Below are 27,207 nucleotides of genomic sequence, written 5' to 3'. Positions count from 1 at the left end.
TTACTTTGAGGCTATCTGAAAAGGGGTCTCACTCGTTTTACTTCTTGTCACAGTACTATGATACTTTCGGCTGGTGCTGAAATGTACTACCCAGAATAAGACAGAGGAGGGCTTTGCTCATTAGGGTGACATGTTTTCATAAGCTTCTTTCCAAAGAGCTAAGTTGAAAAAACTAGATGTTGAAGACCATCTCTTCTTTTTTTTTTTTTGGGGGGGGGGGGAGGGGGTTCAAGACAGGGTTTCTCTGTGTAGCCCTGGCTGTCCTGGAACTCACCCTGTAGACCAGGCTGGCCTCGAACTCAGAAATCCACCTGCCTCTGCCTCCCGAGTGCTGGGATTAAAGGCGTGAGCCACCACGCCTGGCTCCCATCTCTTCTTAAAAATAAAAATCCAACTAGTATTTTGATGGGCTTTCTTACTAGGTTCCTTAGTAAAGAAATGATTTAGACCTATTTTATGATACATTAAAAAGTCAGCAATTAAATGTCCTTATATATATAAATGCATTATAAATCAAAACACAAACATTTCCAAGGTCTGAAAGTTTATTGCCAGAACAGCAAACTTCACAACGACACCTTTTTAAAGCACAAGGACAATGACAAGCCAAATAAACAGAAAACCTTGGCTAACAAAAAAGCAAAGATTGCTGCTATTGTGGACATAGTCAAAGTAATACCAAACCAAACAAGTGTATTCAAGAATATATGGGTGATACAATCTATGTTCTCAAACTAAAGGAACTTGGACCAAAATACTTGGGGGAGGGGGGCAGTTTTCTCCTAATGCAGAAAGTGAGAGACAACATAAGTACTAAGTCACCAGTAGTCAGTGTAACTTCTTATATCTCCAGGCACAGAAATGGGACCTTATAGGCCAAGAAAAGTTACAGAGAATTGATCAAAACACGGAAGAAATAAATTCAATGTGTACTATCCTTACAAATGACTACCACTTCTCATTGACTATATGGAGGTACATTAATTGAGCCCAAAGCTACAGAGATAAATGAGCCTTTACTACTGGGATTTTATTGCAGGTACGTTTTGAGCATAGAAAGTTCTACAGCTATACTGCAAGCACCAGGTTTTCTTTGTTAAGATAAAGTAGAAATTCATACAAATGCTCCTAAGGAAGGGCCACTACTTCTGACCACTAGTACCCAATGGAGCTACTGCTAAATGAATAGGAATAGGAGTAAGAAGAATTGCCCGTAGCATCGAAGCTTCCTCTCCGAGACCCGCTGCGGGAACCAGAGCGGGAGCCTGAGCGAGATCCGGACCTTGAACCAGAGCGGGAGCCTGGGGCTGACATGTTATAAGGGCTAGGCAAACCCTTCGAGGACACGGAGGCAGCTTCCAGAAGACGCAACCCAGTGATGTCTTCCACCATGGAGCGATTCATGGCATCCTTGTAGGAGATTTTTAACTTGGTTTTGGGGCAGGTGAGGATTTTGGCATAGCTGCTGATGTCCTGCAGCCTCTGCGCTGCACGGCCATCGATGAAACCTTTGCGGATGGCTTCTTCGGTGCTGATCCTCCCATGCACTTCCGGGTCAACAAGGCCTCCGGTGAGGAACTGGAACTCCAGGAAGCGCTGGCCTGCCTCGTAGGGCAGCCATTTCTCTTTCACCGCCTCTGCTGCTGACATCTTCTTTCCTTTTACCCCTTCAAAGCCAATGAAGGCCTTCTGGGCAGGTTTCAGCCTGGTGGCCATGTCTTGGTCAATGAGACCCTGGTTGACTGCATCTTGAAGGGACAGCTTCTGACCGGTGGTAGGGTGAATGATGCCACCCGTGCAGGCCTGAGCTTCCAGAAGCCTCTGACCGGTGATGCTATCCACAATGCCCCGCTCTATACCTTCCGTGATGGAGATTTTCTCCAGATTCTCTGTGTCAAAGATGGCCGCAATGGGGCTCGACTCCTCTAGAGGGTCAGACAGAGAGCTGCTTCGGATGGTTAGATTTCTGACACTGGATATGGTGGAAATCTTACTCACGGAGTCGTGTCGGGAGCTGCTAAAAACATCGTCGTTAACGCTCCCGCCCAAGCCGCTGCTGTTGCCGACGCCGTTTTTCAAGGAGATCATATCAGCAAACTGTGTGAGGCTAAGACTGCCTGATCGGTATTGATCGAAGAACTTCCTGTCAACGAGGCCCTTGTCAATAGCATCTTGAATGTCATACTGACTGCCGGTCTTTCTATCCACTAGGACCACCCTGGTGGAGCCGTCTGATCCCGTGATGGTTATTTCTTCCCATTCGCACTCTTGTTCACACAACTCCTTGAAGGTGTCATAATCGATAAGACCTTTCTTGTAGGCCTCCTGGACAGACATCTCCTTATTGGTTTCCGGGTCAACTATGACCACCCGCCGCTTTCTGAGTGTGTTCTTCTGCGAAGTCTGCACCTGTTTCTTCTTCTCTTTCAGAGGCAGCAAGCAGAGCCCGGTCTCCTCATCTTTGATGCATCTCTCTTTCAGTTGCAGATAGGTGAGGTTTTCTTCAGTGTTTGGATCGAAAAAGCCTTTGGTATCATCACTTGGGTCTGAGAGGATTTCGCTAAGCTCCTCGTTAAAATAACCCCTCTTATACGCCATGTCAACGGGTAATCGGTGGCTCTCCTTCGGGTCGATGATGCCGCCGGTTGCGATCTGCGCCTCCAGCAAGCGAATGCCGTGGCCCTTCTCGATGAGCTCCTTGTTCATTGCTTGGAATAAAGAGATGATGTTTCCAGTCTCAGGATCGTTGTAGCCAGTGACGGCTCGTTCCGCAGACAGAAGCTTCTCTTTGAACTCGATGCCCACCAGACCTCTCTTGTAGGCTTCCTCCACAGGTAGCCTTAAATTGCTGACGGGATCCACGATAAAACCAGTAGCTGCTTGGGCTTCCAGCAACTCCAGAGCGGTACCAGGTCGAACTAAGCCAATTTTCATCGCCTCGTAGATGCCAAGTTTCTGTTTAGTGGTCTCATTATATATGCCCGCTATGCAGCTTGAACCCTGGAGGAAGTCCTTGATTCTCTCACCAACCTCGTCATAAGAAATCTGACCGGATTCCAGTTCATTTACAGTGGATGGTCTCAATATGCCAGAATCGACCAGTTCGGTGACGGTCACAGGGTGTCTGATTCCCGGAAAGGACATACTTCTCTTCTGTACCGACAGCAGGAGCAGGCCCGTGTGGGGTTCGATTCTGCACCGTTCTCTCAGCTGCATGTAGCTGACCTTCTTCTTGGTGATCGGATCCACGAAGTTCTTCTGACTATCTCGTGGATCATTCAAGGAGCGGTACAAATCTCTATCAATCAGCCCGCGGGCCAAGGCGACATCTTTTGGCAAAAAGACACTGTTAACTGGATCAACTACACCCCCTGAAGCAAGCTGGGCTTCCAGCAGGCGCATTCCGGTTTCTCTGTCGATCAAATTCTTCTTGATGGCTTCAGAAACAGAGACCGTCTTGCCTGAAAACGGGTCATCGAAACCGGTGATGGCTTTCTCCGCTGTGTAGATCTGTTGGCGGTCGTCGAAGTCAATGAGATCCCGGGCTATGGCATTGTCCACAGTGAGTTTCTCGTTCCGATGGGGATCGATGATACCACCGGTGGCTGCCTGGGCCTCTAGAAGCATGACTGTGGATTCTGGGGTGATGAATTTCTTTCTCTTGGCCTCCACCAAAGAGTACTTTTCCTTGGGAGAAGCAGAAGCGCCAGCGATGGCCCCTGCGCCGCGCAGGAAAGGTTGGATCTCTGAAGCCACCTCCTCCACTGACTTCTTCCCCTTCAACAGCTTGTCCAGCGTCGTCTTGTCGATCAGCTGACACTCATAGAGCTGCATTGCGGTCACCTTCTTCCTCAGCCCATCAAAGACCAGCTTGGAGGAATCCACGGTCCACTCGTACTCGGTCTGGGTCTCCCGATGGGACCCATAGGGGCGCTGCCTGAGTTTGTCGATCTCCTTCTGAAGCCTGCAGCGTTCGGATTCCAACTGGGACTGAGTCTCCCGGGAAGAGTCCTCGAGCTTCCGCCTGCACCTCTCTTCGATCCTCTTGATCTCCGCCTGGAGTCTCTCGATCTCACTCCGGAGGCTGTTCTTCTCTCGCTCGCTCTTCTCTCTCTCCGACTCTATCTTCCTAATGGTCTCCTCCTTGCGGGAGTACTGAGTTTTCCACTGGTTCAGGTCGTTCTGAATCTGCTGCTTCTCACACTCCAGGCGCTGTTTCACCCGGCTTTCTGCCTCCAGCGTTGCTTTGGCCCGGTTCAGCTCATCCTCCAGCCTCTGCAGCCTCGCCTTGTCTTGCTCCAGGACTTTGATCTTCACCAGCAGGCTCTCTCTCTCCTGAACGACTTGAGTACACTGACTCTTGGACTCCTGAATCCTATTAGATGCCTAGAATTCAAAAAAAGAAAGAAAGAAATGGGAAAAAAATATTGTTTAGATGCTAACATGTGATCAATGAAATTTAACCTCCTTTCCTATGTATGTACTTTAAACATAGTCTAATTTTCCCCTGTCTGCATTTTCCCTGTTAATTTGCTACCTGACACATTACTGGGAAAAAAATATGAAAATGTCGATTGCCAGTTTGGTAAATGGCTTCATACTTACTGTTCCGTGTTCCTTTTCCATAGACAGAATTAGAAGTCGTAGACCTGCCTTACTTTTAACAGTAATGAAGTTTGAAAAAAGGAGAGTAATTTTCTTCCAAGTTAACATCTCTGCTGTACCTACATTTCACCTGGTATACTGTACTGACATATTTAACAAAGCAATACAAATGCACAAATACACACACACCACCCAGCCCCACACAAATATTGTCTACAGAAGTCAAATAAATTAGAAGTTATTTTTAAATTACGGCTTGTTAAAAGAACATCAAACAGAAAGAAACATTAGGCTCATAATCAAAAGGCAACAAGGGAATGCATGCAGAAAAGACATCTAAGTGGGGTGGAAATTTAAAATTTTGTAAGAAATAATCAATTTCACTGAGGGGAAAAAATTGAATTAAAGATGACGTACAGTCAGACCACTAGATATGAAGAACCACCTTGTATTTTACGACGTTAAAATGTTGATGTTGGGAACTGAACCCAGGACCTTACAAGCTAAGTGCATGATCTTGCACTCACTGGAAACTCCAGGCAAGAGCAGAACATTTATGGGAAGTCTCTTAGATGTTTTTCTCATGCTAAGGTTTTTGAAGCAGGGCCAAGCACAGGTTTCCAACCGAGTGGCATTCAATGCAGTGAAGAGTGAATGGTATTGGAATGATTTTAAAGCCACAGTATAGATCTGAGTAGTAAGTTCATGAGCAGGAGAGAGAGAGAGAGAGAGAGAGAGAGAGAGAGAGAGAGAGAGAGAGAGAGAGAAAGAAGAAGAACTGGAAGCAGCAAGACAACAGCGGAGATTAGATCNGCCACAGTATAGATCTGAGTAGTAAGTTCATGAGAAAGAGAGAGAGAGAGAGAGAGAGAGAGAGAGAGAGAGAGAGAGAGAGAGAGAGAGAACTTAGACATCCTGGAAGCAGCAAGACAACAGCGGAGATTAGATCTGGGGTCAGTTACGGGAGAAACAGTGAAGCTTTGATCAAATATTTGTGAATACCTCTAAAGCCTGCTTTTGGAATTTCTCAATTTCCTGTCTCAAATTTTCCCTCTCTCTCTGTAAATCATTAATCAGCCCCTGCAGCTCCAGGGTTCGATTGTTGCTGATCTGCAGCTGGCTCCTTAGCTCGGAGATGGTTGAGTTTTTATCGCTGTCCGCTTCACTCCGGCCCCTCCGCAGATCATCGTACTCCAGCCTCAGATTCCTCAGCTCTTCCTCCAGCATCAAGTGCTCCTTGGTCAGGTTCTCCGTGAGCGATTGTAACCTTTCGATCTCTATCTTGCTCTCATTGAGGCTCCTGCTTTTGTCTTCTATGGCCTTCTGGAAATGCTCGTTCCTCAAGTGCGCCTGCTTGACGTTCTCCTGTTCCTGTACCAGCTGCCGCCGGAGGGCCTCAACATCCACAGAGAGCCTCCTCAGCTCCTCCTGGGTCCTCTGCTTCTCCCTCACATGGCCATCCAGCACATCCCTCTGCTGCCTGAGGTCATCCTCGCTCCTCTTCTTAACGATGGACGCCTGCTCCAGCTGCTGGGTCAGGTTGGTGATTTTGATGGCTTGCTCTTTCAAAGACCTCCTCATGGCCTCCAGCTCCTCCTCCAGCATCTTCCTCTTGGAGGACTCGTCGGAGGCTGTCCTCTTCAGCCTGCTCAGCTCCTCTTCCGCTTTCTGCTTCTGCAGCTGCAGATCCTTCAGGGAGCTCTGGATCCGCGTAATGTCCTGATCCTTCACCGTCCTCTCCTGGGACACCCTCTCGTAGTCAATCCGCAGGCGCGTTAACTCCTGCTCCTGAACCTTCAGTTTGCCCATGGCCTCCGTGGCGCTGCTGTTGGCTTTCTGCAGGTCATACTGGACTCTCTGCAACTTGGAATTCTCGTCCTGCAGGCACTTCCTCTCATTGGTTTCTTTGTCTACCAGCTGTTTGAGCCTTTCGATCTCCTTGTTTTTATCCTGGATGGTCTTGGCAGCGTCATCGAGGGACTGCTTGTACCTCACGCTCTCTTCAGTTCGCATCTGAGTGACCTGTCGGAGCTCGATCTCCAACTGCTGTTTCCTCTGAGACATCTCTGAGCCAGTGGCCTTTTGCTGCTGGGCGGTCTCTTCGACCCTCCTGAGGTTCTCGGTGGTCTGGGCTAGAGTGTTCTTCAGCCTCTTGACCTCCTCAGACAAGCTCCTGTTTTCTCGGGTGAGATTGTCTATCTGCGCTCGGTAGCCACTTGTGTCCTCTTCCTTTTGCATGGTCAGCTGGTGGATCGTGGTCTTGGTGATGTTGATCTCAGTCTCGAACTGGTTTTTTAAGCTAATGATCTCCTCATCGTAACTGTTTCTTACCTTACTCAGTTCATTTTCGTATTCCCAGCGACGCTTGGCCTCCTCTTGATACTCAGCTTTGAGTCTTTCGATCTCTTTGTTTTTGTCCTGAATTGTCTTGGCAGCCTCCTCCAGGGACTGCTTGTGCCTGGCATTGTCCTCGGAGCGCTGCTGGATGACCTGCTTCAGTTCAATCTCCAGGTGCTGCTTCTTCTGCATGATCTCTGAGCCACAGGCTTTCTGCTGAAGGGCGTTTTCCTCGGCTCGCCTTCGCTGCTCCGTGGCCTGCAAGATGCTGTCATTGAGCCTGACTATCTCATCCTTAAGATCGCGGTTCTCCCGGGAGAGTCTGTCCAGCTGGTTTCTGAGATTCTTGGAGTCGTCTTCCTTCTGCATGGATATCTCCTTGATGGTGGTCTTGGTGATGTTAATCTCTGTTTCATACTTGTTCCTTAAATTACTCATCTCCTCATTATAGTGGTTTCTTACCTTTGCCAGCTCATTTTCATATTCTCTCTTCCGGGCGCCCTCTTCCTGCAGCAGAACCCTCAACCTCTCTATCTCGTACTCCTTCTCCTTGATGGCTTTCTCGGACTCCAGCTTCTGCCAGCCAAGGTTCTCCTTCTCACACTGCCTTGCCTTCTGCAGCTGATCATAGTCATTCTTCTGTTGGTCGAACCTGTCCTCCACGGTCTTTCTCCGGCGCTTCTCGTCTTCGATCTCATAGGTCAGCCGGGTGATCTTCTCATTGAGCTCCTTGATCTGACCGTAGCACTTGTCTAGGTTTTGCTTGGCTGATTTCCCATCCAGCTCAGCCTGTCTCTTCAGCTCCTCCAGGCTCACAAGCTTTGCTTTGAACTGGGAACACTCTGCCTGGTATTTCTGCAGGTTCTGATCTAGGAACTTATTCTTATTGCAATTTTCCGAGTTGGCATCCCGGGCCAGTCTTAGCTCCTCTTCCAAAACTTCAATCTTGGTGTTTTTCAGCTGTGGATATAAAAATCAGAAATCATTTTGAAAAGAAAGCACTTTGGACCACAAGGAAGAAACAACACCTTTTCTCTTCAGAGACATATGTATTTCACACACACACACACACACACACACACACACACACACACACAACTGGTATCAGATAAAAACTACCAGAAAACAATCGAAGACCCTCCATGCCTCCCACAATGCTTCCATTGGCTGTTCACAGGATCGTAGGGAATGATACATCAACTTTGAACTCTAGTCTCCTCATATTTTTAAAATGTAATAGCTTTCCTCATGATCAAAAGCTTGTGATTAATTATGCATGGTAGCACATCCTGTAATCCTACACTTTAGAGGCAGAGACGGGAAGATTGTCAATCTGAGGTTTTGTTTCTTTTCATTTTGTTTGGTCTCATAAAGAGAAATCAAAAAGCTTTTGATTTGATCCATCATACGGCATGTATTCAATGATACAGAGCAAATATCCATATGAATTCAGTTCTACTTTCACTAAGGGAGACTAAATTGAATAATTATTTGACATTAAAGATTAAAATCCAGTTAGTCTATGGTTAGCCTATCTGAAATTTTATATAAATAAAGAAAATTTCATATAAATAAAGCACTAAATGAAACCATAAAGCTTTGACAAAGTAATCACAATTTGGCAAATGCCACCTCAGTCCACTTGGAGCAGCCACTCAAGAGCACACATAGTACTGAGCCCACACTCAAACTGCATTAAACCAACCACTGCAATTTGACCAAATTGTATTATAATGAAGCAGAGATGACAAGGTTCTATGCTATTTCTCTCTTTAAAAAACAAAAAAACTTCAAGAAATGAATTACCTTTAGATCTTCCAAACTCTTCAGCATCTCACTTAAGAATCTGTAGTAGTCTCCAGACCTCGTAAGCAGTTCAATGTACCTCGCATGAATGTCCGCAGCCTTGGGGGAAAGAGAAAAAGAAATATCGTTTTTTTTTAAAAAAATTCTGTACAAGTTGAATAATTTTGCCTTCTTAAAATCATAAAACTGGCTGGAGAGATGGCTCAGCAGTTAAGAGCACTGGCTGCTCTTCTAAAAGTCCTGAGTTCAATTCCCAGCAACTACATGGTGGCTCACAACCTTCTGTAATGGGATCTAATGCCCTCTTCTGGTGTATCTGAAGACAGCAACAGTATACTCATATAAACATAAAATAAATATTTAAAAATAATAATAAAACAGTGGCATTATAAGATTAACAGTAAATTCCCATTTATCGGTTCTGCTGGACCCAGAATCTAGAAATCCAGCAAAACAAAGGACCTGAGCCATCTGTGTTCCGTCCTCATCATTCCAGTTGGCCTTCTGTGACATCTGTGGGGAAAGCTGTCTTTTAGAAATCTCCTACACAACTTCCACTTCTTAGGAGTCTACCTCACCAAATTCGGCAAGTCCCGTCCAGTGTATAAATGACACACACAGACTTCCACAGATGATTTCCTAACTAAACTGGGTCTTGTGTACTGATTCACACCAAAGGGAGACTGGTCTAAGCCCTGGATTAAGGTGGACACTGTACCAGAGATGGATTGCAGCAAGGTAGGAAACAGGGCAAAGAAGGTAGACGTGACAACACACAGTAAGAGATACATAATGGCTTATGATGGTCAACATCGAGATAGGTTAATGACTTACTACATACCTCTTGCAGAATCACCCCGGATGGGGACTGAACCATGGTCCTTTTGATAGGTATGTTCAGGAGAGTTTCCAGCCCTGAGGTGTACGATGCCAGCTGCAGTTCATAATCCTGCAGAATAACAAAGTTTAGGAGAAGCATCTTTGTGTTGGCGGTGATTCAAACCCAGGATACTGTCTGCTAGGCAAATACTGTATCCCGAAGCTATATACTCCAGTCCTTAGAAAACCCATCTTTGCTTGTTTTCAGTTTTTGAGACAAAGTCTCACTGTGTTCCTGAATGGTTTAGAATTCACTGTCTGGTCCAGGCTAGCCTTGAATTCACAGCAATACCCCTGCCTCAGTCACTAACAGTTATAATTCCACCGATTTACATCATCAAATTATTTCGAAAAACCTCTCACAAAGGCCCTTAACAATAATCAGTTAATATTGTTAATAAATGAAATATGCTCTTTGAAATATAAATAAAGAAAATAATAATAAAAAAAAAAAAAAAAAAAAAAAAAAAAAAGGGGAAAAATTTTATTGGGCCCTAGGGCCCAATAATAATAAAAAAAAAAAAAAAAGAAAAGAAAAGGGGAAAAATTTAACAACACCGGGAAGAAGAGCTGGGATGGAAGTGGAAAAAAAAAATCACAAAGAGCACAAAGAAGGCCAGGCAGAGTGGTGCATTCATAGTGGTGCACACCCAGCATTCAATAGTTGAGGCAGGACAATCAGCAGTGATGGACCAGTTTTGGTTACATAGTGAGATCCATCTCAAAAGAAAATAAGTCAAAAAAATTTGAATAAACAAGCAAAAAAAAAAAAAAGAAATATGCTCATTTTTTTGCACAGAGTGCTGACCTAATGAATAAAGATTAGCTCTTTCCACAGGGATATTTCCAAAGTGCAATGAAGTAAAATAAACAGGACCCAAACTCTTGGCCATTAAGAACACTAGCTGTTCTTCCAAAGGAACCTGGTTCAGTTCCCAGCACCTACATGGCAGCTCACAACTATTTGTAACTCCAGTCCAAGGGATCTGATATTCTCACACAATCATACAAGCAGGAAGAACACCAATGCACATAAAATAAATGTAAGTAAATTATTTTTAAAAATAAGTGTGAGCCTTGAATGGCTATCTCTCTACCCTGAACTCAGTGAATGGCAAATTTACATAGGTTCTTCAGGACAGAATATACATGGTCACTATCTTTAATGAGTTTATAGGCTTTAAAGCAAAACAACAAATAATGTAATTAATAATATTCTTGATGAAATACCAACATTCTTTTAAATCTTTAAACTATTTCTTTTGAGTGTATGCATGTGGAGGTTAGAGGACAACTTGCAAAATTCAGTTTTCTCCTGACACTTGTGCTGTGGGGCTCCAACTCAGGTCGTCAGACTTGGTGGCGAGCGCCCTTGCCTAAGTGAGCCATCTGGCCAACCATCACCAACCACCTTTTTTTTTTTAAAACTCTTTGGTATTCTCATAGGTGCATACAGCGAATTTAGATTCTATACCCTCCCATAGTGTGCCCACATTCTTAATGGAACCGATATACCTTAATTGAGTTAGCGCAAAGTTCAGCGATTTTATGCACTTCTTCTGATTTGTCTCGTTTGCCAGATATTTCACTGTGCAGGTTCTATACAGGATGGAATATTTCAAATGTTAAAGCATACAAATCTAAGTGCTACTTCACTTCTATGGTTGTTATTTTCTCCCCCTTCAGTCTATTATTATATGGACTCATGTTCAGTAATGGCTTGAGAGGAAAAGAACTTTTCTCCATTCAGACAGGAGAAGAAAGCCTCTAATTTATTACTTATAAGTGGAGATTTTCAATTAGCACTACTGTATAGGCATATCTCTCTCTCTCTCTCTCTCTCTCTCTCTCTCTCTCTCTCTCTCTCTCTCTCCTTTTTGAGATAGGGTCAAAGCTGGCCTTGAACTCAAGACTCTCCTATCTCTGCCCGAACCCCCAGCTCCTGAGGTTACAGGCAATGCATGCACTCACTCACTGTCTTGGTTCTAATGCTTCCTTACTAGGACACAAAACAACCTCCACTACTACTATTCTTCGGTCATATTTCTTTCTAATATCCCACACTCCTTAAAGATTCACAAGGTGGATTCATAACATGAAATATTCATCATTTCAAACTAGTGGCAAACACAGCTTAAACAAAACTAGCTAATCTCAGCAGGGCATTGGAGTCGGGCTATACCTTCTGCTCATTCAAAAACCGCATGACTGTGTTGGAATCTCCAAACTTCATGGACTCTAAAGAGTCCTGGCGGCGTTTGGCATCATATAGCCACTTGCAGAAGCTCTGATAGTTATCCCGGTAATTCCTCAGTTGTTTGATTTGTTTCTCCAGGTCCCACAATCTATGGAAAAAAATGCATAAAATTATTAAGACACTCATTACATATTAAAATATGTAACACATTAAGTCAGCCAGCAGTTCTCCTTGGTGTCTATGTAAAGGAACTGAAATCCTACAAACACAAAAGCTTATATGTGAATGTTCATCATATCTCAAAACTAAAACCCCTAATATCCATCAACTATGATACAATTCCAAACAAAGGAATAGTTGCCAGCCATAAAGAGAGATGAAAAAGCTGTGTGTGGCAGAACTTGGGAGGCAGAGGCTGGAAGATCAAGATTTTGAGGCCAATCTTGACCGCACCAAGCACTGGAAGACAGCCAGGGTTACATAAGATCCTATCTTACCGCTTCCCCCATAAAAACCTAAAAAAAATAGACAAAATTTAACTGGGGAGAAATTTAATTTATTTTTTAAAGACAGATTAAAAAAATACTCAGATGTGGTGGCACATGCCAATCATCCTAGTACTCAGGAGGTTGCGGCAGTGAGAGCTCAGGTTCCAAACCAGCCTGAGCAATATAGCATGACCCAATGACCCAATTTAAAAAAAAAAATAAAAAAATCAGGGGGTTTGAGGAGTAGCTCAAAGGCACTACACTTGTCTAGCATGGGGAAAGTCACAGGTTCAATCCCCCACTACCACAACAATGAATGACCAAGATTAAATAAATGAGATGCACACAGCATGCCACAAGAGACAGGGCGCCTGGAAGCTACACACCGTGTGGAAGCCACTCACAAAAGCCTACACCCTACATAAGTGCGTTTGTATAAACTGTTCAGAGATGGTCAGGACTAATGACAGAAAGCAGGCTGGCCCAGGACAGGCCCCCGACTTCTGACGGCAATACCGCTGGTGGGATCTGAACCACCGAACGGGAGGACCCCGGGGAAGGAAGGAGGCCGACACACCTGAAGTCTATCTGCTTATCTATCTTTTGCCAGCGGTCTGTCAGCTGGGTCACTTTCTCCATGAATTTGCCCAGGTCCAGGTCATAGAGCGGGTACTGCTGAAGGGACTGGGAGTGGATCTGCTGTGCTTTCTGCAGCTCCGTCTTCATGGTGGCCAACAGTGACTTTTTCAAGTTCAAGTCATTTTTTATTTTCTGCAAGTTAAAGGGGGAAAGGTGCACATGAATTAATCTCCTCCACCACCACTGTATGCCACCCCCGAGACCCTATTTATTACTTATCTACTTCTACTTCAGGTGCTGAGGCCAAGTACCATTCTTAGCTACATACATATTGGCTCGTATCCTTGACTTTAAAAGAGGAAGGCCTGGAGACATAGCTCAGTGTTGGAGAAGCTTAACAGTTGCGAGGCTCTGGATTGGATCCTCAGTATCTCCAAGATAGCAATCCCCCTGTCTCTGCCTGTCAACTTCTGGGATTACAGGCATAAACTATCACACATGGCTGAGAGGCCCTGGTGTGTAGACATCATTCTAACTTAGGACTTCACCAATGATTCCCATTACAAATCACTTCCATCCTGTTCCAGCTAATGGGCACTGGAAAACAGAGTTCTCTGTCAATGACGGACATTAGTCATGTGTGAACAATAAAAAGCAAAAAGGCCCCTAACCCCATGAAACCCAGTTGTACATCTTGGGTGGGGTAGTGCACCCCTATAATCCCAGTGCCACGAGGTGGAGGCAAGAGGAGCTGGAGTTCTAGGCCAACCTCGGCTATATAGTGCTTTTGAGACCTGTGTGACCTACATGAGAGCCTCCCTTTAAAACAAAAGGCATGGATGTTAGCCTATACCAATATGTCATTACCAACTCACCAATCATATCAAGTAGATCATACAAATGTATGACACTGAAGGAACTAGGTACAGTGTATATGGGCTCTATCCTGTCAGCTTTCCTGTAAACCTACAATAATTCTAAAAATAAAACACCCATGACAACTTAGTGAGTCTTCGTAGAAGAGGGCCAAGCTCTCCCATCATTTCTCAGGGTCCAGGCTATAGTTCCAACTGTTTACGTTACCTTTAGCCCGCAGCGGTAAGCCTCCACTTTATCCAGGTCCAGACAGACAGTTTCCTCCTCTGTCAGCCTTGCTTCATAGACCTTTAGCATGTCTTCCGTTTGCAGAATAGCCTGGAGAAGGGCCCTCACGGAGCACAGGCTGCAAAGAGCAAAAGATGTGGCTAAAGTTTCCAGTGATGTAACCAGATGGTTACTATTGGCTCTCGGTCACTTTTGGGAAACAGGGTAATGTAAAATCAGTTGAGAGGAGGGTGGGGGGTCTTTAAGGCACAATCTCCAACAGGCCAAGCACATACAACGAACGAAATCAGGCAAGAATGAAGCTTGACAGCGTTGGGGATGTGGGTTGTTGAGAGAACCCTGGGCTTTATCCCTGACACCAAAAGGGAAAACAAAAGGAAATTTGAAAGTGCCGACTATCCTTGAGTGACATTGGCAGTGCACACCTGTTTAAGTAGCCATCTGTAACCCCATTGATATTTTCCAGTTTCTGAAATAGTCCAAATATCTCGTTCTGCAGATAGCAGTACTTTTCGGAGCCTCGGAAGTTGGCAAGCATGTCTTTAAGCTGATTGAGAACCTCGGCGAGGGCTTGGGAGTCGTTCTGTATGCTCTGTCAAGAAAGGAGGGGAGCACAAGTCACTAGCTGTGCGACTCTTTCGAAGTCTTTTTTTTTTTTTTTTCCGAGACAGGGTTTCTCTGTGTAGCCCTGGCTGTCCCTGGAACTCACTTTGTAGACCAGGCTAGCCTTGAACTCAGAAATCCACCTGCCTCTGCCTCCCGAGTGCTGGGATTAAAGGCGTGCACCACCACGCCTGGCTTTGAGGTCATTTTTAATCAGATGCTTTAAGGTAGGCAGCATGCTGTCCTACTCTGCATAACCTGTCAGGTACCTGTCGTATTGCTTATGTACATGCAAATGGTAAGAGCGCCTAAAATCTACTCCCGTAGCAAACTTTCAAGGAGTACATTATTACCTGCAGTCCCCTGCTGCATGCCAGATCTCAGATCTATCTTACTGCAAATATGTACCCTTCGACCTACATTCTCCGCACTTTCTCCCTGGCCCACCCCTGGTCATCACCAGGCATGTGTTTCTATATGTTTGACTCCTTATTAAATTAGACTTGTAAGTGAGGTTGCATACTGTCTGTCTTTCTGCCCTTGGTCCATTTCACTCAGCCTAACATCCCCCAGGTTCACACAGTTTTCAATTTTTCTTCTTTAAAAACTGGATAATATTCCACGTTGGTCTGGAGAAACTCAGTGGTTGGGAGCCTGCACAGTGGCTTTCTAGCACCTACTTGGGGCAGCTCACAGTTGACTATGACGTTAGCTATGGGGGATCTGATACCCTCTTCTGACCTCTGTGGGAACCCATACTCATGTACCTGTACCTCCCTGACCTTGCCATAATTTAAAATAAATATATCTTCCATAGTGTAAATATACCGCAAGCTTAGAATATATATATATATATACATACACACACACATTCTGCACTGTAGCTGTGTGATTCTTAAGATTAGCTTTTAACCTTAAAAGCATTTTTAGCATAGCAATGGAAATCAAATACACTTGCCTACAAACATGTACACCACGGGGTGGTTTTCTTCATTTACAGATAAGCATAAGAACCTGCAGAATCGGGAGATTAACCATAGCAGATCCTACCTTGAGCTCGTTGATTTTCACGGTGATGTGGTGTGTAGAGCCTTGCTCTGCAAGCAGGAGATTTTTAAGCATCATCCTGGCCTCACAATGCTCCATCTGCTTGCGGATCTTCTGCAGCTCCATCAACAGCCACGTCTCCTGTTTGTCGTTTTCTCGGTTCGTTTCGATCACTTTATTGTGGTTGACATCTGGGCAGGCACCCAGGTGAGTGATTTCGGTTTTGGTGACTGTAAAAATAAGTTAGGACCGTAAGTATGAGAGACTGACAAGCGGGCAAGGTGCTAGGTACCTCAACTGTATAAAAATATGCCTACTCCCTGTGACTAGATTCTAGAACTCTGGAATACAAATTATTTTATATATCTGCTGTGTAGTAGATAAGGCTTGCTGTCCCTCAAGTATTTGTGCCAGAAGACTGGTCCCTAATGGAAATGTCCTGACGTAGCAGGGCCCTTAAGAGGTAGGTCTAGTAGATTATTAGATTATGAGGTACCACCCTCAGCAAGCATGACTGTCCATCTCCTGGGGGATGCTTAAGTCCCTGGCACTATTCAGACCTCAATAGAGTGCCTTATTCTAAAAGCATTCCAACTTTTGTACATGCCACCATTCCCACTTCTGCTTTTCTGTTGAGTGTTACAACAAATCCACAGATCACTCGCCAGGCTCCATACTATTCCCAAGCCATCAGGGTAACGAACTAAATAAATGTCCTTTCTTTACCAGTTGTCCAGTTTCAGGTATTGGGTTATGTCAACACATAGCATACTAAGTGTCTTTCAAAGAAACAGTTCTGCACAGGTGGCTTTCTTTTCTCAGACCACCTATGTGACAGATACTAAGAAGACAGATGGTCCAGGCTGACCTGTCTGGTGCTGTGGGTGGCCAGGAAGCTGAATGACCAGGGTCTGGTAGTGCTTCTGGGCATCCGTGAACTGAGACTGCATCCTCCTCTTGTCATCATCTCCAAACATCTCCGAGCCTTGGCTGTTCTTGATGAAGTCTTGGTAATGGAGCTCAAGGTCTTCAATGGTCTTCATGTAATCTTCCTGTCTCATCGTTTTCAGCTAGAAGTGAATCGGGTACAGTGAGTTGGGGAGACATGAATGCCCTCATGCCCCCACGCAAGACAGAGTGCTCAGGGCAACCCTCATCATAGGCTAAGATATAAAATGTCTTGGGGGCTTCATCGGTGTTTCTAAGAAACACAGCAGTAGCTTGCTGGTGGCTTTTTCCTTCGCAGGATTTTTTTATTCAAACACAATAGTACGCAGAAACTCAACTGCAAATAAAGCAAACATAGCATAGCCATTCTAAAAGATAAAGGGGCTCAAGGGACCGAAAGCTTCCTATCCTGTCTTCTTCTCTTCATTTATCACCTCACTAAAGGACTACTCAACCCACGGCTCTGCCAACCACGCCTTTAAGGACCTCTGCCTTAGAAGTATGCTTTCAGAGATCTTCCAAGAATTCCTCCTGACTTCCCCATCTGTCTTGTTCTCATGGATATGTATGATATCATTCCGATTATCTCTAAGAAGATGGGGACCCACACTGTCTTTTCCCTAAGTATTTTGGCTCGTCAGGTCTCTTCAGGGGATATGTCTATTTGCCTCCCAACCAGCCCTGTGCTGGTCCTGCCTTGTTTTGTGGTACTAGCAGAAGAACCCCAGGCTTCATGAATGCTAAGTAAGTTCTCTATCCGTGAGTCCCTTCCCTTTCTGTGCAGTAGTGGACCGACCAGTCCTGTGAAAGACTAAGAGGCCTCAAACAAAATCCTCATCTGCCCAGTGAATAGGTGTCCTGAACCACGTGGCCCTTTAGACAGCCCTGGAGACATACCTTGGCAATAGTCATGGCTCGGATCTTCTCGATGTCTATCATGCAGTAGTGCCAAGACACCAGGCTCTTCATGTTGATGTAGAGCTGGTTCCACAGAGCCAAGATGGCTTCATAGTACTGCTCAATCCTGAAAGGCAGAAAGGGAAAACACTCCAGCCCAAACAGAAAACCTGGATGGGTTTGCACAACTGCCCATAAATCTAAACCAAATCTTATGGGGTTATTGTATGATTTTCAAAACTGCCAATATGTCAATAGATTGAGACTAACCTACTTCCCAGAAGTACACACTCGACTTTATCTATAGTCGTAGAGACCATTCAAATCATCCTGGTTGAGATAGGTTATCCAGTTGTTTGTTATATTGACTATTAGCAGCGTTTTAATTTGCAAAGGGCTTAAATTCGGACAACCCCTGAACCCTGGGCAGGAGAGGAAGGGAGAACATTTCCCAATACTTTCCACTCAGTGTGGGGCTCAAGATTTCCAATCTAAAGCATGTGAAAGAATCTGATATGGACAGCCTATAAAACGTATGTTCTACTGACTGTTGAACAATTTCTGCCATAAGGGGCACGTCATATTTGTGACTACTTTTGAAATAACTGATTTGAAAAAAAAAAGAAAGAGAGAAAAAGAGAGAGAGAGAGAGAGAGAGAGAGAGAGAAAACTTCAAAACCAGAAGCTCCAAAGGGCATGGCAAATGTCACTCATGCTTGCCTCTGGCTCTCCAATATGGTCAGATGTTCTCTTTTATCCATAATAAAATCTTCAACATAAACCTGTGACTGCACGAAGTGCCTTTTCTGGGGGGAGATTACAATAAGAAAACACTGCTGTGAGCAGCCTTCCTGCCCTCCATCATTCAGAGTCACAGCTTCTAGGAACTTCAGAACTTACTTGCAAGAAAGGTCCACGGCCAGTGGGTTCGGAGGCGGGATGATCAGGCCCACGGAAGGGACAAGCATGTCCACGCCTCCGGGGCCGGTCACGTACCACTTGCTGCGTTCATTGTTGTCCTTCAGGATACACTCATCCCCCTTGTGTACAATTTTCTGCCAAAGAAACAGGGGTGAAAATGATACCATAGGAACTGTTGGTCCTCCTACACTTCCCCATCAAATGAAGACAATTGTGACACTCCCAAACAAGACCTGTATGTAAATCACACATGTGAACCGAAAGGGGATCTGCAGGGTCAGCTGCATCTTGAGTGAGAGAAAGACTCTTCAAAGATCGCTCAGGAGTGTGAGAAAACCTTTTCTCCCACAGGTAAACCATCTTATTTTCTTCCTGTTTTGAATTCCTGCTTTCTATATTAGACTTTAGTATGGGAGAGTCACTTGTCTCAGTCATATTTGCTCTTAAATTGACATCAGTCTGTAAAAATAAAAAAAGTAACCTTCTCCGTGAACTTCCACGTAACCTGGTAGCTATTGGCAGGAGGGTTACAAGTTCAAAGACTGCCTGGGATGTGAGCAAGATTAAGGGTAACCTGATCATTTTAGGAAGACTATATCTCAAGATAATAAATACAAAAAAAAAAGGCCTGGACATGTAGCTCAGTGATAGTGTGAAAGCTGGCCATGTGTGAGACCCTAGGTTCAGTGGTCAATAAATAAATAAATAAATAAATACAAATAATTAATTCCAACCCCCTTTATTGAGGCAGAATTGTACTGTGCAGCCTGGGTGGTATGGCCTAAAACTCACTATTTAGACCACGATGACCTTGAACTCACAGAGATCCTCCTGAATGTGAAGACTAAGTAGGTATGTGCCACAACACCTGGCTGCATCCAGCTTCCTAACATGGCTACTGAAGAGCTGGAGGTGCAGCTTAGTGACAAAGTGCTTTCTTAGCCCTGATCCCTCACACCACAGAAGAAGAAAACCAAAGCAACCAAAAAAACCAACCTGCGTATTAAGGCAACTGTGAATCTAAACATAAATTTTCACCTCATATTTCAATCCAATCTACTATTGTCTCTTTCTTTCTTTCTTTCTTTCTTTCTTTCTTTCTTTCTTTCTTTCTTTCTTTCTTTCCATACCTTCTTTCCTTCTTTATTCTTTTTTCTTTCCTTCTTTCCTTTCTTCCCTTTCTGCTTTATTTGTTGTTTTTATTGACTTTTTGGTTTTGTTGTTGTTCAGTTTTGGTTGAAACAAGGTCTCACTCTCTTCCCTGGGCTACCTTTGTATGTAAGGGAATTCGGTCTCAGCCTTCCACGTTCTAGGATTACAGATGTGGGCCGCCATGTTCAGTCCAACTTGCTTCTCTCTCCCCACACAAGTTCTTAGAACACGTCACAGGGTAGAACAGACCCGTATCTCATAAAGCTCTTCTAACTAGGTAAACACATTTTGTCCCTTAGATTCTTCAGAATTTTATTGTAATTCCTAGATAAGAACGGAAACTAACCCATCGCTATCAACCAGTATAAAACTTCCCACAGAGCCCACAGGATTGATGTGATCCAGAACTGCCAAAAATTCTGCAGGAGGCTCACTTTACAGGAGCCATGACAATGCTATTTCTCATCTGCATTTATCTTGTCTGAAACTTTAAGATGGGGTGATCACAAGTAAGCAAGCTTTAGGTACCACAAGAAGGAAAAAGGCAACCTTTGGAAGGTTGTAAACCTTCAGGACTACCATTGTCTAGGGGAGGGGAGGATCTCAGAGGTGGTCTGTGCTCAGCCCAGCACGAAGAGTTGCCATCCTTCCCCAGCATCCAGAGGAAGCAGCTATTGTCCTAATTCCTGCTAATTCCCAGTGACTCAGCTCCTGGTTACCGCATTGGTTCATCAGGTGATGGCTTTATTTAGAAAAGACTCAACTAGGGTACTTATTGAAACCAAGATCAGTGTTGCCCTCTTGATTGACAGAAGCTTATGTAAAGAAAAGGAAGGCTTTGCTCGGCTTCCGAGCGAGCGGGGAACACACACCTGGTCTTGTTTGTAGTCGCAGAGAGCCCTGAGGATAATGGGCTTGTTGCTCCTGTAGTCTGGGTTCCGAGGTTTCAGCTGCACGATCTTCTTGGACTTGTTTACCAAGTTCTGCACCTGACGCTTGTATTCGATGATCTTCTCCCGTTCTTTCTGCAATGGCAAGCACAACCCGCCTTTACCACGAGTGCCCTGTGAGCTTTAGAGACCTCTTGAAGAAGCTGCCAGAACATCAGAGTTAAATGTCCCTACAGTTCCATCAGTGATGATAAGCCAGAAATACACCATGAGATAACACAGCCTCCCACAGTGAACCTTTTGAAATAATTGAGCAGGAAAGACTATCTCCATGAGAGGGCCGTGTGGATAAGGTATCAGATGTGTTTCCCAAGGGTCTTGTCAAGTTAAGTCATGGTGCTCTCTCTGCTCCTGTTTTCAGTAAGTTACTGAGATACTGAAGCAAAAGCTCTTCCGTACAGTACCTGGACACACAGAGATGCCACAGAAAGATGACAGAATTGAGGTGTGGGCTGTATTCCATCACAGCCCACCTTGTGTCTAGGATGCATTAGACACCCCACCACCACCACCCCCTTCACCACCACCCCTTGCAGATGCTGTGGGTCTGGGTGTGTCACAGTACCTCCAGCTCTTTGATCTGCTCCAGCAGGTGCTGGAGGGGCATGTTCTTGTCACAGGGGTATTTCTTCCTGATGGAGTCCTGCAGGCCCTTCAGGTAGGCTTCAGTTGACTGGGCCTCTTCAAAAAACTGTTGGGGATGACAACAATTCTCGTCAATGAAAAGGAACTTGAGAAAATGCCAGGGTTTGGCTCTTGAATGTCACCCAAAGGCTTGTGTTCGAAAGGCTGGGTTCCTGGGGTGGCGCTAATGGGGACAGTGATACCTAAAGAAGGGGCATCGTGGGTGGTCTGATCACTGGGTTGTACCCTCAGAGAGAATCAGGACCCTAGCCGCCTCAACTTCCTCCCCTGGCTCTCTGGCACTTCCCCCCCCCCAGCTCCCCTCCCCCCCCCACATAACATGAGGCACTACCTCTTCACCAACTAGAATAGTGGAGACCATGGACCACAGACTGGACTGTCTAAAACTGTCAACCAAATCAATGTTTTCCCTGTATACATTTGATTATCCTGGGTGTTTTCCTAACACTGGGGAAAATCCAACCAATACGATCATTTAGTAGTTCTGTTTCAAGAGCCATCACCCCAACATAAGCCTCTGCTTCGTGATTAAAGGAAACTATTCAAGCAGAGAACACTCATAGGCTTGGTAGCAGGGTAGGTGACTGCTGACCATGTTACAAATCTCTCTTCCTCTCAACTAAGGGCAGTTAGTAGGATTTATGCATTATCTTTAAGATCGCTACCTTCCTTCAAAAGCATACTCCAAAGACGGTAGTGAGGACATGGCAAAGCACATGACCCCATTAGTCCCAAACCTGTGCAGCATATGTGTTTATAAACGCCTCAGCCATACAATGCATGCACGTGGTGTATTTGTTTTAGACTAGGAAAAGTTCCCTGGAGAACTTCAGCCTGGGGTCTGAGCTCCTTGTTTGGTCCACGAGAAACTGAAGCCCAGAGTTGTGACTTGTTCTAAAATTACACAATTACATGGTAATTCCAGAAGGCTGGAACCTGACTTCATCACTGTTATCGACACTCTTCTCCCAGCTCCTTGGCCACTCTAATATATCTGACAGGGTGGACAAGATGGTTCCGTGGGTAACGATGCCTGTTGCCATGCCTGAAAATCACTAGGGACCCACATGGTGGAAGAAGAGAGTCAACTCAAGCAGGTTGTCCTCTGACCTCCACATTCCCTTTGTGGCAAGCAGCCAACACACACACACACACACACACACACACACACACACACAAATGAATATAGATTTTTTTTTAAAAAAAAGATGTGTCTAAAAACCTGGAAGTAGGCAGCATTTTCTTTGAGATGGACATCAATGCACTTGGTGATCTGCAGAATCCAACTCCACTGCGTCTGAAGAGTGTCCATATACGCCTGAAAGAAGAAAATGTCAAGATGTCAGCCGCCTCATGCCCACTCAGAGACACAGAAGGTTGCCTCTACACAGACCCGTGAGCCAGGCGAAAAAGACGCCTATTTCACCCAGTGTCTAGTAACTGGAGACAGAATATTCCACCTGAGGTTTCTTGGTGCAAACAGTTCTTACAAACAGCTACCATCAAAGGGACACCAGTCAAAACGGGTCTTGCCTTAATCGAGTATTTTCTGACCAATCAGAACAGACATGGTACAGCCCCAGTGTGGGATTCCCTCTGGAACTCCAAGCCTGTTCTGAAACAGGAGCTAGATCACGGGGAAGATGTGCTACATCACCGCCATCGTCCTGAGTCTTCCTCACAGATCGCAGTCTCCAGCAAAAGACAGCAAATACTGCCCAAGAGCTACATCTGGCCCACTGCTTTTACTTATAAATAAAGCTTTATTGAAACATGACCCTGGTTGTTCATTTACACAGTATCTATAGCTGAGTTGGTGACACAACAACAAAGTGAATTAGCTGTGACAGAGATCATCTGGTAGAGTCTAAAATATTTTTGGATTTCCCAGAGAGAAACAAAAAGCTGAATCCTAGCCTAGGGTGATGATCCTAAACTAGAAAATAAAGTTGGCACAGCTTCGTAATGGAGAAGAAGCGTTCGCCCACAAAGATGTCAAATTTTACGATGTTTTCCCTAATGAGATGTAAATCCCGTGAAACCGACCTCAATCTTATCTGAAGCTGGATGCTGATTGAGGACAAGCTGGTCACTTTCCTGTTTAAGCTTATTGAGTTCCTTTTCCTTGACCTCCAGTTGACTCATGCGTATCTGTGAAAAGAAAGGACCAGATCCTTACAGCGAGTCACAGTTAGATTTCTGTTACCTTACACTATTTAGAGGTGGCTACACAGGAAACTTCATTTTGGAAACAACTGATGCTGAAAACTCCTACACCATTGTCCTCAAGAACCACACCCACTCGGGAAACCAAGGCTAGTAAGGGGCTGAGACAAAACTGGGTGTGTGACCTGACCAAGACCACTCAGGTAATGAATAGCATTGCCTCGGATACATGTTGAACATCTCTAACTCCAAACGCCTGGGACAATAAGTGTTTCAGATTTGGGATTTACTATTGTAAAATATTTGAATATACAGAGAGATAGTTTGGAGATAGGACCCGAGCCTAAAGATAAAACCTAAAGATTTTTGTTTTCTACCCAATAGCCTGAAGGTAATTTTATATAGTATTTTGGGGGCCCTTGGATTTTGACTGCCACCTGTCACCTGAAGTCAGGTGTGGAATATTCTACTTATAGCATCACGATGGCACTCAAAAAGTTTAAGAGAGAGCATTCTGGATTTTGATTTTCAAATTGCAGGTGCTCAATACATAACATGTTCGGATTGCAAATTTCAGGTTTTGTCTAGTGCCATCTACTCTAGGGTTTCTGAATGGACTAGTCTCCACACTGTTCATGAATCACACTGTCGTCATGGATATTAATTAAACAATGAACTGGGTGTGGGGATGGTTAGCCAGCAATAGAACATCCTGTAGTCCCTACTTGGTAGGATAAGGCAAGATGATTATGTAATGGCCTTTCTGACTAACAGAGGGAAACCCTATCTCTTTAAAAAATAAAGGGGGAGAAACTGGAGAGATGGCTCAGTGATTAAGAACACTGACTGCTCTTCTAGGGGACCTGGGTTTGATTCCCAGCACCCACATGGCAGCTAACAAGCTTTGGCAACTCCAGTTCCTGGGAATCCCATGCCCTCTTTTGGCAATTATGGGTACTGCATGCACATGGTACACAGATACACATGCAGGCAAAATACCCAAACACATTAAATAAAACTAAATAAACTTTACATCACTGAACAGTGTACCCACTAACAAGTGGCTGATCAAATTATTTAAACCGCCACCCTTCCACACACACACACACACACAAACACAAGGCAGGGCATCTTACAGAGAAGGCCTCCTGCTTCTGAGCGATGTTGGTGTTCTTGTCGCTCCAGTCATACAGCAGCTCCTCCTCCTCACAGTCATTTATCCACATGATCTCTCGAGAGGTGGCCTGGATGATGTTCTGCAGCTGCCGCAGGTGGTCCATCCTCTCAAAAGAGGCTTTCTGCAGACAGGGTTGAGAGCAGCGTTAGGATGACAACAGTATAATGACACAGTGTTCTCTGCAGACTGTGCAGATAAGAGTTCTTTACGGAAACCATCTGAGGCTAGGCTAAAACCTCTTAACCTGCTGCATTCACCCGGTATAGGACAGAGGCCCTGTCTAAATGGGCGATGCCTGTGGGACCGTGGCTATCTCAGATTCAGTCTTTCCAAACGGTCATTCTTAGCTTTTCTCCTGATGCTGGGGAAACTCAGGGCATCGCTAGTGCTGGAGAACCACCCTGCTTTTGAGCTATATCTCCAGTCTCTGAAGAGGCTTGACTCAGACAATGATTCAAATCTGAAGCCAGCCAGATGGCTCAGGTAAAACATTTTCTGGACAAGCCTAATGACCTGAGCTTAGGACCCATGAAGAGAACTCACTCTACAAAGTTGTTCTCTGACCACCACATCCAGTATAGCATATGCGTATCTCCATATATACACACACGCACACACCAACTGTAATAAATTAAAATTTAAAAGCTAATGATACTTGGGTTTAATAACTTTAGATAGTTAGGGGGAAATAGACTCCCCCACAAACTTAAAGTTCTAGTCTTATGCTCATCTCAACAGGAAGAAAAGTGTGTTACCAGAAGCTACATGATCTCAAAAGCCCTGTAGCCAGCAAGGAAATATGGAAAAGGTAAAAATAAGATGAGCCAAACAGATAGAAGAGTGGAAATCTCTGGTCTAGGGCTGAGCAGCCGACATAGCATCTGGTGGTGCACACCTTTAATCCCAGCACTAGGGGGTGGGGGTGGGGGGCAGAGACAGGTGAATTTCTGAGTTTGAGGCCAGCCTGGTCTACAAAGTGAGTTCCAGGACAGCCAGGGCTATACAGAGAAACCTTATCTCGAAAAACAAAAAACAAAACAAAACAAAAAAAAAGGCTGCAATCCTTTGTCACTTTAGATGCATCTAAGGAGCATCATTGATGTGAAATTTTAACTCGAAAACAGAGCAGTGCTAGGCATGCTTTCAGAAAACAGAACAAAAAAAACCAAAACCTTTGAAACTTCAGTTCTAAAACAGAAAATCACTGGCAACACAAAACTATAAGCTACAAACGCAGGGGTCAGTGTATACGCAGGCTCTTTGCTGAACTCTAAGCCAGTGTATGGGTCCCCCAGAGACATTTACCACTTGAGGAACTGAACTGAATTAGCAGAGGCTAAACGAGCTTACCAGCAGGTTTTCATATTCCTCCTCCAACTGGTAGATTGCTGACTTCTCGCGCTGGAAGATAAGAGAATGCAGATAATTATAAGGTCCCCTTCATTGAGGTCTACAGAAACTGTCGCCCCTTCTACGTCTCCTTCTAAGGTGCTGGCCTCAGCTCTCTCAGTAAAAAGAAGCAATTGCTCTATTAAGTCTTTTGCCCACAGTGACCTTTCCCCAGCTAGTTTGGAGGCCCCCCCCCCTCCCTGGCCACTTGTCCCTTCTCCACAAGGTAAATACTCCGTCACTTAAAAACTTGCTGAAGGAAATCTGATTTCGGATCCTTCGGATCTTAGAACCATGAAGGAGACAGCTGAGCAGACACTCAAGTGAACAAGAGTAAGGTTTAAATTGTAAAAAAGGCAGGGCAAAGTGAAAAATGAAAACTTTGGTCTAAAGATCACACTTAGTGGATCATACATGGGAGAGGAGGTGGGGGGCGGAGTGGGGATCAAGCACTGAAGCACACTATCCTGTACCTTCATCCTCCACTCTCCCCAAGTCGGACTTTTTTCCAGCCCAGGAGAGGTATGTGAGACACAATTTCCCTCAGGACAAATGTGACTCTATTCCCACCTAGGAGCTTACTCACCAGTTCACCAGCAATATAAGCTACATGCTAGTCTCATTTTCTTCTGGTAGGTGACACTTTGCTTTCTGGCTACCACATCTGCAAATACTTATTTATAGACCGTCAACTTGTGATACCCTAAATGCGCTTAACATTTGGTTCATCTCCTTCTCCAGGTCTCATAAACCCTCTTTCCACTTCCCTTTTAGACAATAGAGTTTTGGGGTTGGTTTTGTTTTAGTTTCTAGTCTCTTGGGAAGATAATAATAGTCTCGTGTTTCAGACAAATTTGCCTAAATGATACACCCTTCTATAGACTCCGCGATGAATATGAGAAGTACCAGATCTGCTTTGATCTTGTCCAGCTGCCAGCGGTAGTCCCCAATGGTGTTATGGAGGCTTCTGTGGGTGTTGATGTGCTGTTCCACTGTACCAGCGTCCACACCCCAGGCCACCATGTCCATTTCCTCCTGCAGCAAGACAGACAGGGGAGCACACCCTTTATGGTCCCTCCTCACAACAGATTCCTTTCTCTAGAGCCTCGGAGGTTGGGAGAGATACTGTTCATGGCTCTGCCTCAGATAAAACTCAAAATGCACAACCACCCAGCTAGGGCAGAAAGATTACTTGAGCACAGGTGTTAAAGTACACAGCCTAAGTACACAGCAAGACCCTGTCTCAATTAAAAGAGGAGGAGGAGGAGAAGGAAGAGGAGGAGGAGGAGGAGGAGGAGGAGGAGGAGGAAAAGGAGG

General features: G+C 44.8%; 1 protein-coding gene across 2 annotated transcripts in view; it reads right to left on the bottom strand.

The window, feature by feature from the left end:
* Positions 1 to 527: 527 nt before the first annotated feature.
* The window catches only part of Dsp (desmoplakin), a 47,640-nt gene continuing 20,960 nt past the window's right edge, over positions 528 to 27,207 (bottom strand). Inside the window, exons 5-24 of one of the 2 annotated variants that reach the window (XM_021215221.2) lie at positions 26,797 to 26,925; positions 25,852 to 25,902; positions 24,461 to 24,622; positions 23,205 to 23,309; positions 22,381 to 22,476; positions 21,079 to 21,204; positions 20,436 to 20,588; positions 18,391 to 18,545; positions 17,491 to 17,617; positions 16,514 to 16,715; positions 15,649 to 15,875; positions 14,421 to 14,587; positions 13,975 to 14,113; positions 12,890 to 13,083; positions 11,810 to 11,972; positions 11,143 to 11,226; positions 9,590 to 9,697; positions 8,749 to 8,847; positions 5,608 to 7,902; positions 528 to 4,386 (exon numbers count right to left, since the gene is read on the bottom strand). In XM_021215221.2, the coding sequence (XP_021070880.1) occupies positions 1,156 to 4,386; positions 5,608 to 7,902; positions 8,749 to 8,847; positions 9,590 to 9,697; positions 11,143 to 11,226; positions 11,810 to 11,972; positions 12,890 to 13,083; positions 13,975 to 14,113; positions 14,421 to 14,587; positions 15,649 to 15,875; positions 16,514 to 16,715; positions 17,491 to 17,617; positions 18,391 to 18,545; positions 20,436 to 20,588; positions 21,079 to 21,204; positions 22,381 to 22,476; positions 23,205 to 23,309; positions 24,461 to 24,622; positions 25,852 to 25,902; positions 26,797 to 26,925 (8,013 nt within the window). In that variant the 3' untranslated portion in view covers positions 528 to 1,155. The remainder of the gene's footprint in view (positions 4,387 to 5,607; positions 7,903 to 8,748; positions 8,848 to 9,589; positions 9,698 to 11,142; positions 11,227 to 11,809; positions 11,973 to 12,889; positions 13,084 to 13,974; positions 14,114 to 14,420; positions 14,588 to 15,648; positions 15,876 to 16,513; positions 16,716 to 17,490; positions 17,618 to 18,390; positions 18,546 to 20,435; positions 20,589 to 21,078; positions 21,205 to 22,380; positions 22,477 to 23,204; positions 23,310 to 24,460; positions 24,623 to 25,851; positions 25,903 to 26,796; positions 26,926 to 27,207) is intronic. The other variant, XM_021215224.2, reaches the window with a different exon arrangement.

The sequence above is a fragment of the Mus pahari genome, chromosome 16 (genome assembly GCF_900095145.1).
Source record: "Mus pahari chromosome 16, PAHARI_EIJ_v1.1, whole genome shotgun sequence".
Classification (NCBI taxonomy): Eukaryota; Metazoa; Chordata; class Mammalia; order Rodentia; family Muridae; genus Mus; species Mus pahari.
This window is presented reverse-complemented; position numbering and strand designations above follow the sequence as displayed.